Raw genomic sequence first — 17,572 nt, forward strand, 5'->3', positions numbered from 1 at the left:
AAAGAGGTTTTCATGCGACATTGTTCTTGGATTTTGCAACAATGGTGATTGGACTCATAAAGGTAATAAACCAAAATCAGTGATCAAACATCTCATTTCCAAGATAACGTAACGAATTTTTCAGAGTATCTTAGCCTTGTACATGACACGTAAGGCTACTAAATACAGAGATCCAAGCATATTAAAAAAAAATTATATATAAGCAGAACCCTGGAATTAAAGGCCACTCACCAAATTCTGAAAAGTGAAATCGAGTGAAGATAAGGCGTCTCTTAGAGTATTGGTTGGCATTATGAAGTTAGTTAAATGATTTTTTATACATGGCATTATTTTTCAAACCTTCTTCTACAACTTACTGCAGTAGTTACTTTCTGCATCAACAGATGGCAGCACTGCAGTCTCTTGCAAAATGGCTGATATCGATGTTTCGTATAAGATAGCGTTTTGTTATTGAATTCTATAATGCAGAGGATAAAATGCCTATTTGTATTCACGAAAGACTAAAAAATGTGTCCGGTGATGCAAAAGTGGGTGTCAACTCTGTTAAACGATAGGTTCGTCGCTGTAACGAAGCTATTGACGAAAAGCAGGGCGGTAGGCCGTTGACTGCAGTAACTCCATGCAACATTCAGCGAGTCGATGACATCATTAGTGGTGACCACCGGATAACTACAGATAAATTGTGTCGCATTCTCTCCCTTAGTAAAGGCAGTGAAATAACGATTATTCGACAGCTGGGGTACTAAAAAAAATGTGCTTTTTACCACAATGGAATGCATGCCTTTGTTAAAAAATGAACCAAAACTGTGAAATGAACAGAAATTATATTGAAAAATTTACAAATTAATCGTTGAAATTGTGGTCTATGTAATTGCATTTTAATTTCTTCACAAATTAAAGCAGAATAAAAGGAGGCAGACTGACTTTCGTATTATGTAAGTGTGTAAACATCAATACTACAATTCATAGAAACAACAAATGTGATGATTAACAAAGAAGTTATTGAAAAAATATGCATCCTAGAGAACACCAGATACCTCTCTAAGGGCCAGAAGGGTTCATGTTCCCGGACTGATCACCTTACGCTCGACGTAACAAAAATGATCGAACTGCGCCGCAATCGTTGCATCATAAAAAAGCATTGCATTGTCAAAGCCCTAATTTGTTGGTTTTTATTATTATTGATGACGCGTTTTCAGATGGAATGCACCATTTATTACGCTGGAAGAAGAATTCAACATTATAACACACCCTGTCTCAAGTAACAACCCCGAAGCTAACTCAGTTGTGTTAATGGATGAAGGTAATAAACATTCCTAAATTATTCCACCTTTTCTCATTACTTTCCAATGCTTTGTACTTTTTGATTTTTGTTTTCAAAACCTTCTTGCCCACCTAAAGTTAATTAAACTCATTGAAAATGTTGTAGTTATTGTATCACAGTAAAAATATATTCAGTCAATTTGTTATATATTTGTGGCTTGAATCTAGAAGGGGTAATGTCAGATTTCATAAGTTTCTTACCACCATTTTGTAGAGGGTCGATGTCAATTAAAAAACTTGTTAACTGTTTAACACACACACACACACACACACACATGCGTTGTAATATTTCATATTTAGATTGGGTTGTGGTCCCGTGGCTAGTGTCTCGGACTCGTGGACCAAAGGTCCGTGGTTCGAATCCCACTCTACCCCAACTTGATTCCATTTTCTAATAGTGAGTTATTTACAACTCGTTGAAAATGGCCCTCAAAATGAAATATTTGGGTAAATCATAAGAACGTAAATATTTCTTTTTCTATTAAAAAAAAGAATATGTTTTTTAAAATAATATTCATTATTAAGAACTTCAACAATTCATTATAAGGCTACAAAATCACTATCCCGTAATATTATTATGGATTGATTGCCAAATTATTTTTTTTCCAACCAACTGAAAAAATAAACTTTTCGTATTTAGATAATTTGAGTTTTCACATTGCTCAAAAAAAAATTACGAAAAGTATAACTATTTTTTTTGAAAAAATTTAGTATTACCTAGTTACATAGTAATCACTTTATTTTCACGTTAAATCATTCTCAACCATAGAATGAAGAAATAGTCCAGAAATCGCTTACGCGCATCAATGCCAAACAAAAGGCGACTAAACTACTCTTAAAGAGGTAGTTTTACGTTTTGACCCTTTAGTTTCTTTGTAGACGTTGCTCAGCACGCAACTCTCGATTTGAATTCAACTATGCCGTGTTGTGCCGTTTTAACGTGTAGAAATACTGCTGGGATCTTAAAGAAACAGGATGGGATCACATTTCATGTGTAAGTAACAAATGCATTTGTAAGTAACAAATGCATTACTTAAACATTGAATTATCTTTTCATCTCTCAGATTGTGAAAGAAAACAAAATAAACATTTTGTTAGTGTTGCCAGGGTAGTCACGCTACTTTGCTCATCTAATGAGAGAATTAGACCTCTCGGATTAAACAACAGCGTGTTGGAAATTTGACCGACATAATTTTTAAAACATAATAGCATAAAATATTATAAAACATGACAAAAAAATATCCGCCTTATGAAAAATAAAATTTGTTTATTTTTTTAAGTTCAAAGTTTAAAGTTCATTAATTCAAATGTTCTTATTAAATGACTCTTTACTTATCTACTCTGTTGGGTCAATTAATGTTTCCGCAAGTACAATAAAATTTTTGAGAAATTAACAAATTGCTTTTTTAATTAAATGTAGACAAAGAACTAAAACGTGAATAAAATTGTAGTAAACATGGACACAATACAAGAATATCAGAAAAATATTATATGCAACCTTCTAAAACGAGACAAGGACATTCGAGACTAATAAACCATGGACTGAAATGATACAATAAACTACCAGACAAAACTAAACAAAAGACTCAGACAACCTTTACAGAAGATGTAAAAAATATTATCATTAAGAGTAGAGTGTGAATTTTAAAAGTAAAAATATTTTGTTAAATGTATGTAACCCGTAAGAGTTTATCAATGAAATTTAAAGTAAACAAAATTGAAAAAAAAGATAAATACAAGGTTTTTAATTAATTTTAGATATTTTTTACACATATATTTTTGATTTTTAGTAAAATTTTTGTCCGATTTCGACCAGTCTATTTTTTGGTTGGCTCGAAGATATTTTATTTAGCAATAAGTCCGCCAAAGTACTTATTCTTTGTACTTGAAGTTTTAAATAAAATAAATGTAAGGCGTGTACACACCGATGACATAATATTAAGTATAACAACAAATATAAATAAGTGCTAATATATACATATATGTTTAAATATAATAAACATTTAAGTATATAACTTAATATTGTATTAAAAATAACATAATTTTTTTATATTTTTATCACGAAATTCTGAACTATATATAATATGCCCGTCTTTATTTATAAAAAAAATCTTCATATTCTTATTTTATATTATTATTGTTTAAAATGTTAAGATTTTAATTTTGTTCATTTTGAGATTATACGGTAGCCTTTTTCTCTATGTGATTGTTTTTGTTAATATTTTTATTTATAAGATTATTGTTTTTAATCAGATGTATCAAATCAAAGTTTCAATGATTGAAATGTATGATTATGACTGACGAAAAAGTTTTATCATTTGAAATCGAAGTTGATCGAATCCAAAAAAAGATACCTTTTAACTTAGTTTGACAATACCAATTTTTTGATTCGATCAATTTTGAAGCCAAACCAGAATAGTTAACCGTTTACATTATCTTATCATTTGCCATCCAAAGCAATGTCCAGGAATAAGATCGGATTACAAAATAATATGTCAGGCTATTGCTTCGCAGATCGGTTCTTCCAGTCTTCTGTGATCACCAGCGAGGCTGTCTCTTTAGAAGCCAGCGGCCACCTGGTCTGCAGAGACCAGCAGTCTTCCATGCAGCACCACCAGACGACAGACATGGACTCTCCTGACTCTGACAAGCAACCCTCAGACATGCTGATAGGAAGCAAATCCCCGTGATACATACTTAGTACCTAGACCTTAACGAGATCTAGGTATTAGAAAATGAAAATAACCCTATTTTATTTAAATCCAAGGATGAATTATACAAATAAAATAATAAATACGATGCAAAAAGACATTAATTAGGCATTAAAAACGTAAAAGGCTTTGTTAATGAGACTCAGAAAAAAATACTAGCAGACATTTTAAGATGATAAGTAATAATTTAAAAAGCTACTTCCTTGGATTTAGGTGAAAAAAATCAGGGAAAAATAAACTAAAGACACTGGAAAATGGTTCTAATGTTAAAGACATTAAAATTCAAGATGATGAATATTTTGACATAAAAAAATAAAATTAAAATACGTTTTTGGTCGTTGTGAATAAAGTCAATTTTTGTCTTTTAATTTTGAAACTTGTCAATTAAACGAAAAATATAATTTTTGGATTAGTATGCAAACCATTTTCCCGCATCTGCAAGAGATGCGAAAAATACATAACGATGTAAAAAGTATTGTTGACTCAAATGTAATAAATTTCGAAGACATTGTTTGATAACTTCATAAACGAAAAATCGGTGCTTGCTAATATGTAAACTGTGATTGTGCAATTGAATTTGACGATATTAATTAGTTGTTACACTGTAACTACTTACCCCAATCCTCGATTGTAAATATTGTTACAAATAACCGTTTTTCTCGTTCGTAAGAATACTATTTTGACATACAAAAATACTAGTACGTACTGTACATTATGTGGATATTTCTAAAATAATGTGCACAGGAGATGACGCAAATTTTTTTCAAGTATTTTATCGAAATCTAAAATTGAATGATTTATCACTTTTTTATAATATTTGTAATTTTTTATTTCACATTTAAAAGTTTTATTTTCTGGAATATTCTACTCGCATATATTTTAATCGATTGGAAATAATAAAAAATTGAAAAAAAAAACTGGTTGAGAGTTTATCTAGAAAAAGCCGTCACCTCCACTTTAAAAGTGAAAAAAGGTTTCGTTTGTTGAATACTTGAACAAAATACATGCGTCGATGATTGCAATATAGTGTGAAATATTAAGTCCTGAGACGTTTTCTGAACAAACAAAACTGAAATTGTGGCCAAAATACTCTTAATTTTAAGTAGCGTAGAATAAGAAATGAAAAATTAGCCTTCCTTTTAGTATGTAATAGTTGTAAATAATAGCAACTAATTGCTTGACGTGTTAAAATTATTTATAAGTAGAAAAATACGAAATAATAACGAGAGCTACTCGTAAGTATGTCGATCTGTTTAATCAAACTGTTAAAGTAACAAGAAGATGGCTTTTATTTATTTAATGTTATTTAATTTTGTTTTGTTTTGTTTTATAATTAATTGAAGTCGATCTAGCCTTGGACGAGGTTCTGCAAGAATGAAATTAATGGACTAATTTAAAAAGTAAAAATTGTTGGATAGCGGTGTATTTTAAATGATTTAAAATCATTTATCTTATGTATGCCTAGCATATATTTTATATTTATATATATTTGAAATTTTGATCGAACGAGCAATAAGTCTTAGTCCAAATATGGAAAGCTTTGTACAAAAAAGTCGCAATCGATAATAGATTAGTCTAGGCTTAGAATTCGGAAAAATATTAAAAGGACACTTCCGAAGGACAAACTTTTAGATGTATTCAGTTCCAACACAATTATCTTTTTTTTGGGGTAGTAAATATAAGGACTTCCAATAAACTATTTAAAATGAATTAGTACCAATAGGGTGTCGAATAACTTGTGCCATTAAATAATTATATGATTAATTAATATGGATTGGTTTCCGATAAGTAATACGCTTGAATAATGCTCGAGGAGAATGGAGAACAGATTTTATTTAATTTTTTTATTTATATTTATTTGTTCACTCAAAAACAGTTATTACACATTATTTGAGACGTTAGTCCCAACTCCATGGGACTAAAAGTCCTGTGTGGAGTTGGGACGAGCAATTAGTATATCATCACAAAAAAATTATAGGATTATGAACACAACAATAATAATAACAATAAAAAACAAATTTATGGCACATCAATATGGTAAACAGTAAACTCAAACATTCGAAAAATTATCAAAGAGTTTCCCACGCAAATCCCTCCCACTAAGGAAAATCCAGTCCTTAACTCCTCTCTTGAAAACAGTTTTTGTCCTTGAGAGCTTTAAACGCCTTTACAAAATATCTCGGCGCGATAAAGGAAAGATGTCTCCGAGAAAAAGTCGTAAAGGTTTTGAGTATGAAATAATTTGTGCTCTGGGAAAACCTCGCACGAACATTTTGCTGAGATCTCTTCTTATTATTCGACCAAAAAGAGTGTAAGTGCTTCTTTTTGGTACAGATGTCTCATATCCAGCACCTTCATGTATTGGAACAATTGTTCTGACGGGTATGTTGGAGGGCACAGTAATATTATTCTCAATAAAAAATTCTGTGAAATTATGAGAGGCTTGAAGATAGATGCCGCACAAACTCCCCAATATTGTAATCAAAATGATTATTTGAAAAATTAAGGTTAGTCACAATGACCATTCAATTAAAACAATGTCCATGCACTGGAACTCGTTTTTTTCGTAAAAAACTCGAGGTAAAAAAAAAAAAATTTCGAATGAATTTTAGTAAAAAAATTTACAAAACAACAATCGCAACAAAATAATTCACTTTCATCTTTCCCCGCACATACTTCTTTCTTCTTTTCTGGTCTCAATCCTGGGATAGGCTGGCAGCAATTACATTCATTCTTCTCCTCCATTCCTCCCTGTCTTGTGCGGCTCTTTTAAAGTCAGCACATGATGAGCAGCGCACGTCCTCTAATAGGTCCTCCAGGTACTCTCGGCGTGGGCGTCCCCTAGAATTTGTCCCCTCGGTCATCCCGTCTAATAGGAGGCCTTCTTGACGTATTACATGGCCGACCCATCTCGCTCGCCTTTCGGACAAGGTCCTGAGCATTTGCCTTCCACCTTCGATTCTTTGGAGAACCACCTCATTTGTAATGTGGTCTCTCCAGGAAATTCCTAGTGGTCTTCTATAGGACCACATCTCAAAAGCCTCTAGTCTCCGTTTATCTCTTTCGGATAGGCACCATGTCTCGCAGCCATACATCAAGATACTCCATACATAGGTCTTGATTAGGAGTATTCTTAATTTTAGGTCTATATTATTTGATTAAATTATTTTTGACCTTTTATTAAATGCAAGTCTAGCTTGATGTATACGGCTGTCGACTTCTTTACGACCGTTAAAAAAAGATGCAGGAAATCCCAAAAGCGAACTGGATAATAATCTATATAACTATTACAGAAAAATTGATGGATTTCGTCTGTCCTCACACTCGCGCACAGGAATTTGAGCCTTATTCTCGTGGTATCAACGCTACATCAGGGTCATTTTTGTATGTTTCAATTTGAAGAAAAACTATCTCAGTAATTTAATCTCCGAAAGCTAAAAATCTAAGCTCAAACTGTAGGAATGGACATTCAAATAAAAGTTTATTATTAATTTCACTTTTGTACCCTGTTATTTCGAAAGTGTCTGGGTTCATGCAAATCTTCTTCTTCTTCTTCTGCAGCCTTATTCTCTTCACTGCTGGATGGCGGCTTCTTCCAAACGTCTTCATTCCTTCCTATTATCCGCTTTCGTCATCCACGTTTAACCGGCAATAGAGGCAATGTCGTCGACCCATCTTTTCTGTGGCCTTCCAACACTTCTTTTGTTTGCCCACGGTCTCCACTTTATTATTCTGGGCGTCCACCTGCCATCATTTTGCCTCGCCAAGTGTCCTGCCTACTGCCATTTCAATTTCGCTGCACGATTTATGATATCCACGACTCAAATAATTGGGTTATGCAAATAATTGGGTTAATTTGATTTGGCCTTACTGCATTTTCATAATTTAAATTTAGTCATAATCTAAAAAATTGCCTACAAAAACACCAATAACGTGGTGTTTCATAAACCTTTTATGACAAAAACGTTATATTTATTTATGTTACACTTAATTTTTTCATCTTGAATTATTTGTTAAAACAAATATTTATTTCACCGTTTTTCTTTCGATTGAAAAAATGTGATTATAAAAACTGTTCTCCATTCCTCAAACTTAAATGAAAAGATGCCAGTTATAATGATCATTAAGATTTCTTAAAAAAAGAAAAATGGATCTCGCTGAATGCTGCTGTATGCTTTTGAAATGGATTCAACGTTTAATATCACTGACAAATTATTGTCCACAAAACAAACACTTATTTTTAGTTTATTGGACAAATACGTTCTGGTAAATGTTTCTATGAGTAGTGGTATGTTTGCGTGCCTTCAGAAATAGTAGATGAAAATTATAGCAATGTATAACTACGAATTAGTAAAAAGTATTTGAACCAACATATTGCAGGAATTAAGGGTTTAAATTGGTAGAACGACACTTAACATTCGCGCTGATATACGATCAAAAAGGCCTTTTTACATTAATTTCCGAGCACAAACATTTTGTAAAGAAGCATCGCTTTTAATTAACATACACATGTAAAAAAAGATATATTTTTGAATTTTGTTTAGTACATATATGTTTTAATTAATTAATTGAAGCTGGAATTAGACGAAGAATTAAACATTCATTAAATGCGTTAACTAAAAAATATCGAATATTCAAAAGTCTAGTTAGGGAAAAATGGAATCTCTCGAGTGCTGTATTAAATACTCGAATTGAGATTAACAAATAACAACAGGGATGGAGAATACCTTAAATAAGGGAATATCGAAGTCTAGGCATTTACAGGGCTCATGACCTGTCATTGGCTGGTTTAAGTAGCCACTTTACACACTGTGTAACATTCACCATTTTGCCTATGTTTGAACATCCATATTTCTTCAATTCTTCCATTTGTTGATTTTAGTGAAGTTAAAGAGCTGAAACCTTTATTGTTTTGATGAGATTCATCTGACTGAATTATTTCACATACTGGAATTAAGATAATAACAAAAATTGCTAAATTCCTGTCAACAAAAACTAATTTAAAATAAAATCAAATGGACTCAAGTCCGGTGAACACGGTGGCTGGCTATCAATGCGGTCTGGTTTTTTGGCAAAAAGTCGCGAACAGCCGGTTTTTCTCAAATGGTCTAGGTGTTGTAGTGTATTTACAATGATTGCCTACCATCGGCCTCATGTGAATGATGATCAAGACACACTGCGATTGGTGAACCAGTGCAGTGCCCTATGCACCATTAGGTGCGGAAAAGGAATGATGACAGTGTCATCAGCGCTATAATTTTTTAAAGTATATTAATTTTAAAATTACTCCGCGTGTGTTTTCTTCGATGAGATCTCCTGATTGATGGGTTGGCTTCCGTCAACCGGAAATCTATCAGAACACTCTATCATTGGTTGATTCGGACGAATTAGTGACGTCGTTATTTATTTATTTACTTATAGGTTGTTTGTTACACATTATTTGAGACATAAGTCCCAACTCCATGGGACTAAAAGACTTGCGTTGAGTTGGGACGCGTGACACAGACACATGAGTATATCATCAACAATATTATACAGGATCAGAAACGTAACAGTAATATAAAAAAATAAAAAAAATATTTGGCCCATCAATATGGCAAACAGTAAACTCAAACATTCGGAAAATCATCAATGAGTTTCCCACTCAAAACCCTCCCACTAAGGAAAATCCAGTCCCTAGAAAAAGGTTTTTGTCTTTTAGAGATTAATATACTTTTTCAAAATACAAACATTTTCACGTCCAAAGGAGTTCGTTTTTATTAGAATCATCTTAATTATTTTTTCAAACATTTTTCATTCAATTTACCGTAGCACTGAATTTCCTCAATATTTTACTAATAAACAATGCATTATTTTATTTTATTTGTTGCTTTACTGTAAGAAACACATTTTTTCCATGTAATTTAAATATTTAATTATTTATTTATTTATTACTTACATTATACAAACATTTGTTAAGGACAGAGACACAGTTTATAGCGACACAATCAGGAACGACCCATGTCTGTGAACTTGCTCCGACTCGCTAGAAAATCCGTGTTGAGTCGGGGCACTTGTAATGCATTCAAAACCACATTCACACACATATATACATATTTATTCGCACATACATATATTAAGTTTATACACATCATTGATACTTTACACATTATTACATTTACAATATATTTTTTTGAGTTTTATCGTCATTGTCGTATTCTGTAGAATCCAAATGTTTTTAATTTCCCCTTAATTACATAAAACAAAGTTGTATCAAATACATAATGGACGTAATATAATTCCAGCTTAATTAATTAATTAAAAATAACTATGCAATTGGCCCGTTTTAGATTAACGCATCTGGCACTTAAATCGTAAAATTCCTACAGTAATTATTAGCTATGGTATAAATTTTTACAGTGAGTAAAAAGCCTCGGTAATATTATCTACCTACTAAAAATAATTATATGGTACCTACATATATTTTTAGACATCTGAAAACTTATTAATGATAGCAGGCATATTGATTAAGCCATTTCTTCAAAGGAAATTAGATACCGAGATATATTTAATATTCTCCTTTTCCACGTCCGCTTCTAAGTGGAGCATGTGAACATCACCAGTTGCCTCCAGGAGAAAATAAATAAAATAAATTTTGATAAAAAGTAAAGCAATTATTATATAAATTACAATTCAAACGAAACAATATTATTGTAAAATTCATATCTGTACCTCAGAGGCAGACGCATGCAAATCCAAACGTCAAATGTTCAACAAGAGTCTAAAGAATCTACTTTCTCTAAGTGGTTTCTAATCATTTATAGCATTCATTTGTATATTCAATATCTTAATACATTGGTTTTTTCATTTAAAGGCATACATTTCTTAAAAACCAATGGACATGATCGTAAACTGGCTACGAAAATCGAAATGTCATTTCACGAAATTATGGATTTGCATCCGTCTGTCTCTGAGGTACAGATATTTGAAGCACTAACTAAAATAAAACGCTTTTTAAACAACATATTATTTATACTCAAAGTTGTTGCAACAGAGAGGGAAAACATTTTCTAGAAGGAAATATGGAAGTCCAGACATTTACGCCAATGACAGGTCATAAGCCCTGTAAAATTTAAGCATGAATAACTCCCTAGGGAGGAAATCCGGCCAGCCTGTAAGCATTTGGACATACTCAAAACATTAACGAACATATTTTTTATTTAATTCCCCACTGGTTTCGGAGTTACATGTGCTCCTTTATCGAGGTGTAATTGAGAATTTACGATAAATTTATTTTTTAATTTTCACAGCGTCTTTCACTGCCCTACTCGCTACTATCCGTGGCCCTGTTATGGGTCCTGTCGGATATACAGACCTGGTGACTTCCAAAAAAAATTCGGCGAATTGATCGTGTCCAATCAATTTAATCCTAGTCAGTGAAGAATTTAGTTTCCTCCTTTCTCAATCCAATAAGGTACATATAATGTACTTCTGGATTACCTTAGTTCAGCACAAAGATGCTAAGGCTCTCAGATAATCGAGGGTTCTTTCGGGCAGCTTTTCTCATTTGGCAATGAGCAATTTTTCCATGTATGCGGGCACCGCCAAGGAGACTAACTTGCTCAGATGCGGTGTGTAGGATGAGGTGGGCAATCAGTAGACGAATAAATATGGAGGTTATAAATCAAATCTTCATGTCAAATAAAATAGTATTTTGTGTTTGTGGTGGTATGCAGTGAGTGCTGTAGGGGGTTGAAATAAGATCATTCGCACTTTTACTAAAATTAGACAGTAGTGAATTATAGATAATATTGTTTATTTGATTTTTATATAAGATTATTAATACTATATAATTATTTGTGTTAACCTAGCTGAACTGAAGGGGGAATCCGAATCCGAATCCCCTTATAGACCGATTTTAAATCGATAACTCGAGAATTATTAAAGCTATTTGCCGTATATTTTTTATAATCGTGAAATTAATAGAAGGAAGCATTTTCCTGTTTTTGTTTTTAAATTTTGAAATAGTTAAAAAGACTTAAATAATACAAGGGTCAATTTCACTTTATGCACATAAGCATTCAGCCAACTAACAAAAATGAATAAAATACACAAATGAGTAAAATATGTGTACGCGGAAACATGAATAAATTATTGCACGGTCATAAACACTTCTAACGTTTTATTCTCCTGTATATGGATACAAGTAGGTGCTGGGTCGTTTGGTCCTTCCGTTCAGATCATGTGTAGTTTTTGGATGCTTAGTGAGGGAAAGGTTAAAATTGAAATATTTTGTTAATATTCGATTCTCAATAATTACACTTCGACAAAAGAGAACGCGTAGCTTCGAAAGCTCTGAAACTGGTAGATCATTCCACTCGGTCATGTTATTCTAACAAGCTTAAAAAAAACTCTTTATTACATATTGAAGTAGAAAAAATTAATAATTTTGTATTACATGATAATAAATGCTTAGAAAGTAGAATCAGGTTGTTAATAATGACTTCTTTATTGAATTACAAATAAATATTTTACGCTCAGAGGCCATGCAAGTATGTCTCGGTATAAATTCCTCTGAAAATCTGACTTATAAACTATACTATAATTGATAAAACTTAGCATTTACAATATATTATTCATTGAGAAAAATTGTAAAAATTGCCTAACATAATGTGCCTTAGAAAATAACAATATATAACCATACCTTATACATTACCCATAAGAAATAATAATTAAATGAACTAGATCTTGCTAACGTGTACTTATTCATTAAAAAATGCAAATTCAACTATTTCTTCAGAGAAATAAGACCCTGTAGTTACTGTGAAATTATTTTGATTACATATTTTATTTTATGTGCAATTTGTGGTAAAAAATAATGTTTCAGATCGTAATAATCAAAATGTATTTTTTCATTTAAATCGTAATAATAAACAACTTGGAAAAACTGTTTAAACAAATTATATTTTTTTCAAATTTGGACCTCTTTTACAATAACATGTTAAGAGATGAAATGAGGTTTTTAGAGATAGTCAACGTTAATTAACTCTCCACAATGAAATTTGAATGGAATTTCGTGGGCAAGATGATTTATACTTTGTAACAAACGAGGTGTACATATTGAACAATTTATAAAATTTATAAAATTTTGAAGAAAAACATAATTTTAATATTTAAATCAATCAATTCATAAACATTCGAAAATGCTTTAATAAGGTAAAACAATTGTCGGACTTTTATATTTTTAGACATTAAAGTCAGACTCAAATGAATGTTTGGCTTTAATATTAAGATTATAAACATGGATTTCAACAAAATAAACGCAAAAAAATATATATAAGAAAACTGGTCAAGTCAATTTTTTACAATTTTGAGATTTTAGTGCTGGGTATTACATTTTACTGAAAGAGACCAAGTATACTTATTCGCTCTTTTCTCAATCCAATGAAGTACATATTATGTACTCCTGGATTTCTTTCTTTCAGCACAAATATGCTAAGGCTACCAGATTACAGAGAGCTTCTTCTGGCAATTTTTCTGGAGACTTATGTCCTTAGATGCGGAGTGCGGTATGTGGTGGGCAAGCTATATCTCAAAGCTTTCTTTACAAAATTGATAATTGTATATTTATCATGTTTATTGTCAAAATCAAAACAATTTCGTACAAACACAATATGTTGCTAATGTTTTGTCTATGTAAGGCAAAAGATACGTAAAATTGAAAGGTGTACTAAATAGCAGAACTATTGATTTGTGACTATGTAAAAACTTAAATCTTGATTTGCCTACAAACGAAAAAACTTACTTGGCTAGTTTTCTTTGTTAGTTCACGATATACAAAATACAAATATATTTCCAAAGATAATTTTTACCGGTGCTTTGTAATTGAAATCCATTTCAAAGATTAAATAGTATTATATATTTTTTAAAAATATGAATTGAAGCGATAAAACAATAACTTAATTATTGAATTATTCGCACTTTTTTTTAAATAATAAGGTTCTTGTATAATACTGATCTGATTCATTATTTTTAACCACTAAAAGACAGTTGACAACTAAATTTATAATTTAACTTTACAAACGCATTTAAGAAAAAAATGTTTAAAAACAGACCTACATAATGTATCTACACATCCCTTAAAATAAAAAAATATTTGAATATGAAAATAAAAATACATGTTCTTCTGTTTTTAACGTGTGTTTTGTATATTAAAAAATAATTTATTCAATTTTATGTATAATTGATCAAAAATGAATTTAATTGGTTTATAAAAATGCGCATAAGTCACCAAAGTCGATTAAAGACTGATTTTGAAGAATTTGTATGTAAATTGCATTAAATTGTTTAAATTATTGTTTACCCATTGGCCTGTAAATTTACAAAAAATAATTTATTGAAACATTGTAAAAACATGATTTTGTAAAATTTTGTAAAGCTTGAAAAATCGCAGACCAAAAGTATCAAAACAACTGGTTTTTGGTTTTATACATTAAAAAAAAGCCATTTATTAAATTTTAAATGTACGACTTCATGGAATACAAATAAATCTAACAACATGTTTTATTTTTATATTATTTATCTATTTTTGAAGCCAAAATAATTTGAGTAAAACAAAATTAAATTGTTGTACTTAAATTTTGAAGGAAATTTTAATTCAAATCAAATAAAAAATGTCATAGCTTTTGTAAAGCGCCTTTGAGGTATATTACTAAAATGGCTTTATGTAAGTTTTTTTATAATAACATGAAATAAAAATATTTAAAATATCGATGAAGCTTAAAGAAGCAGAATGCAAATTGTTCTATTTTGACCGGATTAGAAAACGAACACGAGATCTTAACCTAAAAGTAAAGAGTTACACCATGTCACTACTGGATCTTTTTTATTTGATAAAAAAGGCATTTACAAAACTTCGTGATTTGATTTTGTTTTGTACTTTTCCTCTCTCCGTGAATATCGAATGGATTGTCTCGCTTCTATACGTGGATCTTTGATTGGTCCTGTCGGATATACATATCTGGTGGCTTCCAAAAAGAATTTCGATGCTCAAGGTTTTGTTATCATTTCGGCGTATCAATCATTTTAATCCCAGTCAATGAAGAGTCCACATCACTCTTTTCTCAATCAAATGAAATAAATACGATGTATTTCTGGATTATAAATCTTCTTTAAGCATAAAGATGACAAGATTAACAAATTACAGAGAGTTCCTTCGGGCAGCTTTTCTTGTTTGCAACAAACAATTTTTTCTTGCCAATGGATTTCGTTATACAAAATGTTAAGAAAACAAATTTGAATAACTATATTATTTTGTACTTTAAAATTCCCGAATTCGATAGATAATCTTACTAGTTTTGGAAAAAATGTCAGTCTGGTTTAGTAAAAAAGTACAATAGTTGTTTTATTAAATATAATATTTAAATATTTAAAAAACAGCGTTTTTTATCAAGACACCGGGTCTAAAAGATCTTGCACTAATGAATTTCAGAAAGGTTAAAAACACGTTAAAATAAGCAAAGCATTCATTCACTATAAACCAATATTTATTAATTCATTACATACGAGTGAATTACGTGTGAATTTATTTTTAAGAAATCTACATATTTTATAACATGAATATGGAGCAATATCTGGTAATTTTAGTCTATATCTAAGTCGGCTCAGCCAGCTCTTAGATGGGGATTGAATAACTATGCGATTTTTCAAGCTGAACATTTATTTATTTATTTTAAACTGCTTTGTAATAAAATAATATAATCCCCTTGCTTCCAAAAAGTAGGTTTCTAAAGTTTATCTCCAAATAGTTTAAAATGTTTGTAATAATTATGCAAAACGAATTGTACTCGTATTAAGCAATAACCATTTGTTTTTTTAATTGTTTATAAATATAAAAAAGGTAATTGAATATAGGTGAGAAACATTTAGATATAATAACCGATTAATTAATACATGCGAGATATATTATATTCAAATTAGCAATAAATTATTGTCCATAGATTTTTCTGGAAAATGATCATCGTGTTATTAAATTATGTGCTTCCAAAATAATTTACGTATTTATTTTACGAAACGAATTTAAAGGATCTTAATCATGGTCATGCCTTTAACCGCACATAATGGTGCATAAGACACCGCATCGGTTCGCCAAAGTCTGTATGTATCTCGGTCGATTGTTAGACGAAGGCTTGATGATTAGTTCTGCTCAACTTAGGGGCTACGAAGTATTCTGCCGTTATAAGCAAAAGGCAGTTTTGTAAAAATAATCACGAAATGAGTTAAATATGAGTTCGACAAGAAATTTCGAACCAATATATAGCAATGAGCAATGGAAAGAATATTTCAGTACGAAAAATTATATTATTTTTAAATATTTTTTAAGATTTACCACACAATATCCACAAGCAAAAACTTAGTGTAGATATGACACACAAAGGTTTTATGCCTTAGAAAAAATTGACGCACTGGGCCTTACTCATTAGATTTCCTTATATCAGGTTTATATTAAGAAATAACAATACCCGGTTTAACTTTTTATAACCGATATAAAAAAAAGCTTACTTATAAAAATATTTATTACCTAGAATAACAATTTGCAGGTTATTTCATGCTTATTTTTTTAAACAGTCAACACTGATATGTGCGCGTGCGCAGTAACTTTTAAAACAACACAAACAAACGTCAAAATCAAATCGAGACTACTGTCAGTGTTTTCGTGAACATGGAGAAAACCGTTAGAAAAAGAAATAAAAATTAGGAAGAAGAAGAGAAGTTAAAAACGTAATTCTATAGTTTATTCGTGTTTCTTTTTTTATCACAATTAATTCAAACACAGACAAACATATAAGATAAACATTTCAAATATTATTTTAACAAATAATTAAAAATCGCATTATGAAGGTCACAGGACTTCGAAATTGCTTAAAATTGAAAAAAAAAACTGATAAACTATCCATTTTGATTACCGAAAAATATGACTTTTGACAGATCGCGTGCTTATTCCGGCGTCATACCACATAACGTGCAGGTATAAGTTTCTATGGTCGCTATCCCAGATTAAAACCGAGTTTAACTCTATGCGAGGTTTATAAGTAATACTTTTTGTTATACCATCATTATTCTACCACTATTCTCAAGCTTAACTTTATACCCGATTTATAAGTAAGGCCCACTGTGTTTTACTTATGATTATTTACTTTTTATTATTTATTTTTTTAATACATAATACATAGTTTATGATTTAATATTTTATAATATTTGTAACTTAGGCTACACCATGTTATATTGATTTTCACTTGAAAATTTCTGTAATAATGTCAAATTCTAATGATTTATTACTTGTTTTTCAATCAAACTCCATAACATATAATTAATTGTATTTGACTGAACCTTGTTTAAATAATATTTAAAACTAAAACCCCTAATATACTACAAATATTGAGAAATAAGACTTTATTTTCTGGCCGCCATGTTGGCAGCACTCGAGTTATACGGCAGACCATGCGCATGCATGCCCCCTGTACGGCGACACTTGAGTAATACAGCAGACCATGCACGCC

General features: G+C 30.8%; 1 protein-coding gene and 1 long non-coding RNA gene across 18 annotated transcripts in view; one reads left to right on the forward strand and one right to left on the reverse strand.

The window, feature by feature from the left end:
- NfI (Nuclear factor I) overlaps positions 1–4,352 on the forward strand; it is a 55,420-nt gene extending 51,068 nt beyond the window's left edge. For 10 of the 17 annotated variants that reach the window (XM_088234641.1, XM_088234643.1, XM_088234642.1 and 7 more), the window contains 2 exons: positions 1,200–1,303; positions 3,823–4,352. In XM_088234641.1, the coding sequence (XP_088090767.1) occupies positions 1,200–1,303; positions 3,823–4,013 (295 nt within the window). In that variant the 3' untranslated portion in view covers positions 4,014–4,352. The remainder of the gene's footprint in view (positions 1–1,199; positions 1,304–3,822) is intronic. The other 7 variants (XM_088234645.1, XM_088234646.1, XM_088234651.1 and 4 more) reach the window with 1 other exon arrangement.
- LOC148276174 (uncharacterized) overlaps positions 1–17,572 on the reverse strand; it is a 164,157-nt gene that overhangs the window by 145,175 nt on the left and 1,410 nt on the right. The window contains exon 2 of the long non-coding RNA XR_015823852.1: positions 17,077–17,493. This is a non-coding gene — a long non-coding RNA (uncharacterized LOC148276174). The remainder of the gene's footprint in view (positions 1–17,076; positions 17,494–17,572) is intronic.

The sequence above is a fragment of the Micrasema longulum genome, unplaced genomic scaffold (assembly GCF_059751315.1).
Source record: "Micrasema longulum isolate JH-2025_06_02 unplaced genomic scaffold, ASM5975131v1 h1tg001264l, whole genome shotgun sequence".
Lineage (NCBI taxonomy): Eukaryota > Metazoa > Arthropoda > Insecta > Trichoptera > Brachycentridae > Micrasema > Micrasema longulum.